The sequence below is a fragment of the Amblyomma maculatum genome, chromosome 2 (genome assembly GCF_055883805.1).
Source record: "Amblyomma maculatum isolate TAMU_Amacu chromosome 2, ASM5588380v1, whole genome shotgun sequence".
Taxonomy (NCBI): Eukaryota; Metazoa; Arthropoda; class Arachnida; order Ixodida; family Ixodidae; genus Amblyomma; species Amblyomma maculatum.
In genome coordinates, this window is record NC_139345.1 from 14,345,481 (window position 1) to 14,348,850 (window position 3,370).

General features: G+C 48.3%; 1 protein-coding gene across 1 annotated transcript; it reads right to left on the reverse strand.

The window, feature by feature from the left end:
- Window positions 1–235: 235 nt before the first annotated feature.
- LOC146197996 (uncharacterized) lies at window positions 236–1,452 on the reverse strand. Its single transcript, XM_084592545.1, has 3 exons — window positions 1,209–1,452; window positions 534–676; window positions 236–467 (listed from the first exon to the last, which is right to left on the reverse strand). Exons 1-3 carry the CDS (start codon window positions 1,383–1,385, stop codon window positions 281–283), a joined length of 507 nt encoding a protein of 168 aa, XP_084448671.1. The 5' UTR covers window positions 1,386–1,452; the 3' UTR covers window positions 236–280.
- Window positions 1,453–3,370: the final 1,918 nt, after the last annotated feature.

Here is a 3,370-nt window from a genome sequence, read left to right on the forward strand (position 1 = left end):
TAGACACTATCTTGTGTTCCGGGCACCTGGTCTCAAATTAGGTTCCATCTATGCAACCAAGGACAGCAGGGAAGCCAGAAATCTGAAGCAAGAAAATTGTTTCACACATCACTTATGCCTGAAGGAAGACTGAAAAGGCATGCCATATTATGAAGAAAAAAAAAATGCGCAAATGGGTTTCTTGACATGAGCATCATATAATATTTATTCGTAAAGAAAACGCTGAATTAAAAAAAAAAAGAAGACTAGTTCACAAAAGCAGTGACCAAACAGCAAGGTATTACTTTACCTTCTCAAATTTTTGACTGCAATGTGCCTTTGCCTCCTCCGATAGTGGAAATCTGATAACATCGGTGCTGATGCTATCAAGGAAGCCAGCGACGCTATCAATGATGTGCAGTAACGTGCTATCTGCCATGCCGAAAACAAGTGCAGTGGCTCGGATGCTTGTCTTGTTTCCAGCAAACCTGAACAAAAAAAAAAATAATGTGCACAGTTATACATTCGCAGGAAATTCCAACCTCGCAACTCACCAAAGGAATGAAAGAACATGTTCTTCTGCTGTTTTTCTTGCGTATGGTCCCCGACCGCTGCTGTTGCCGTAGAAATAGGATTTCTCGTAGTCCGAGATAACTTTGTAGCAGACGGCCTTTCCTATCCGAAAGTGCTTTAGGAACTGAAAAAGATCATTTCACCCACATCATCTGTTCTATCAGCGAACGTTTTCTGTGTCGCGAGTGTTACGACATGACATGCTTGTCCAGCTAAGTACTTGCACGCCTAAATGGCCACTTGCTATCAACGATAGAATGTTTTCGTCTACAAGCGGCATCAAACACGAGAGGCAAAGAATTAACGAGACGGACACTTGCTGTTTAACGCTGTGTGCCTCCTTCATTTTTTTGTCCCTTATCTTTGATGCACTAACACTTAGAAACGTGAATTTTGACGTAACAAGTATTTTCTATGGCGTGTGGGCTACGATACGAATGATTACTTTGCTGCAGACATATGCTTCTCCAGACAAATATTTGCACGCCTAACTGACAAGCAATAATAAAACTTTAGCCCTATTCAGCAACATCGCGTAGCCACTCACATGTACATCATAATGCGTCAAAACATCTGACCATAATAATGGGTACGTGTAACAAAGCGTCATAAAAGCAGTTGCCTACCAAGGCGAGCAGTGGGATATGGTAGCTTACCTTGTTTTCATAAAACCGTCTCACTACCCCATCCACAAAGTTCACAACCTTCGGGCTTTCACACTTTTCATTTTCCTTTATAACAGAAATCAATTCTTCATCTTCACTGTCGGACGAACTCGAGAGCAAATCTTCAATGATCGCGGGAAGCAGCGTAGCATTTGGTGCCGACGCCATATTGACGTCTGCTCTTCGCAGTGCTTGCTGGGATTGCACTCCGTCGCACCGCCGACTCCGCGGGTGCGCGGCGGGGCAACTGAAAATTGCTCCCAGACGGTGCGCCCCGTTTATCGAAGACATCCAGTGCGCACCGGTGCGGTTTATCGAACGCAAAATCACGCACCCGTGCGCACTGGTGCGTTTATCGAACGTGCTATAAGGTCTCTTGTGACAACTGATGAAACTCCTTAGTTCAAAGTTGAAATATCTAGCAACAGCGCGGCGCTGGAGATTTTGTCGGCGGCGTCGCGCGGACATTTTCACCGGCGTCGGCGGGAAACCGAAATAAAAAATCCAAGCTATTTCGCTGCATCCTTTTTTATGGCGGTACTTCTTCGTTGAAATTTTGGGCTTTTCACACAAAGGGCTGGTAGCACGGCACATATGGGGTTTGAAAAAGGAATCTAGACCGACCGCTATTCTAAGCCGACCATGAGTCGACCTCAAAAGTTGGACCTCTCCCCCTTCCACCCGAAAAAAAGAAAGCGTTCTTGAATGTAAGCCGGCCGATAAACCAGGGAGAACAACTAAACGACATTTATTCGACCCCTCTCACTTGTCTCCGTCATCGCTGTTCTCCTCGTGCAGTGCACAGCCGCTCAGCTGCGTTAGGTTGAGCCGTGGTTCTCTGCACCGCCGAACCAGTTCACGGTGGAGCTCGAAACAGTGTTCTAGAACACTGTACCGACGCCGACGCCGAGAGCCATGCTGCCCCATAGCAACGCTGACGCTGCTGCTATTTGCCCCATATCTAGGCTAAAAAGAAAAGCACGTGACTTCCGGCACGTTTTTCGCAATGCATCTGGGATACATGGGGCTATGATCGCTATGATGGGGCCTCTCCTCAGCTTTTCTTTCCTCCATACGTCACGGCTATTCTAGTGCACTGTAGTCGCGGCCTTTCCTCAGTTTTTCGTTCCTACATGATTCTCCCAGACGACTGTAGCATCAACGTTTTCGCTTCTGCACAAAGGCCAACCTTAACTTTATGCTTCAGGCCGCCACAGAAAAGATCGGCAGGAGCTGAAAAAAGAATCGCATCGCGAACACCGCCAATTCTCGCATGGACGCATGAGCAGCCGCAACTCGTACCCTGGAAAGACTTAAAAACGACTGCTAGGCGGCTTTCAGTGGTGCCCCCACCTTGGTGCCCCTACAGGCGGTGCACGGGGCGTATAAGCATAGATGACGAATGGGAGAACACAACGCTAAATCATGCCATTTGCCTGCGGACGGTACGTGGAGGTTATGCGGTGAATGATTTTGCATTCTCGAAGGAAAGCTTCTATAACTTCAGATAGGAAGGCGTCCCGCGCCTCTGTCACTCAGTAACTCTTTGGGAGCCCCGTGGTTACCTGTGATACGATATGGGGGATAAAGGAGGCAATGTCGTGGGCTGCAGCAGATGGCAAAGGCGACGTTTCGGCGTAACGTGTGAGATGATCAATTGCAACGATAACCCAGCGATTGCCGTTTGACGTGCTAGTAAGAGGGCCGTACACGCTCAGAGGGCTAGGGCGGGCAGGTAAGCGGCTGCAGAGGAGCGGCGGGCTGGCGAGGTCGGCTTCGTTTTTTTTTGTTTTTTTTTTTTTCGTTGACATTCAGGGCAGGACTGAATGAAACGGCGAACATAACGTTACACCTCACGCGAGTAGTACCACTTTCACAGGCGGGTGACAGTTTTCAATAGGTCGGAGTGGGCACACTGGGGATCATCGTGGTAGTGGGAGCAAATTACAGACCGCAGGTGGGTCGGAATAACAAGCAGTTGCTTTCGACCATCCGGGAGGTAATTCTTACGGTAAAGAAGCTCGTCTCTGATGGCGAAATGGTGAGTGGTGAGACTGGAGACGGACATCGCGGGAAGGAGGTCGTGACGATCGGCCAAATAAAATGTACAGGAGTGAAGCGGTCCACGTGTCTTTGCGTTGCTCGAAAGTCCT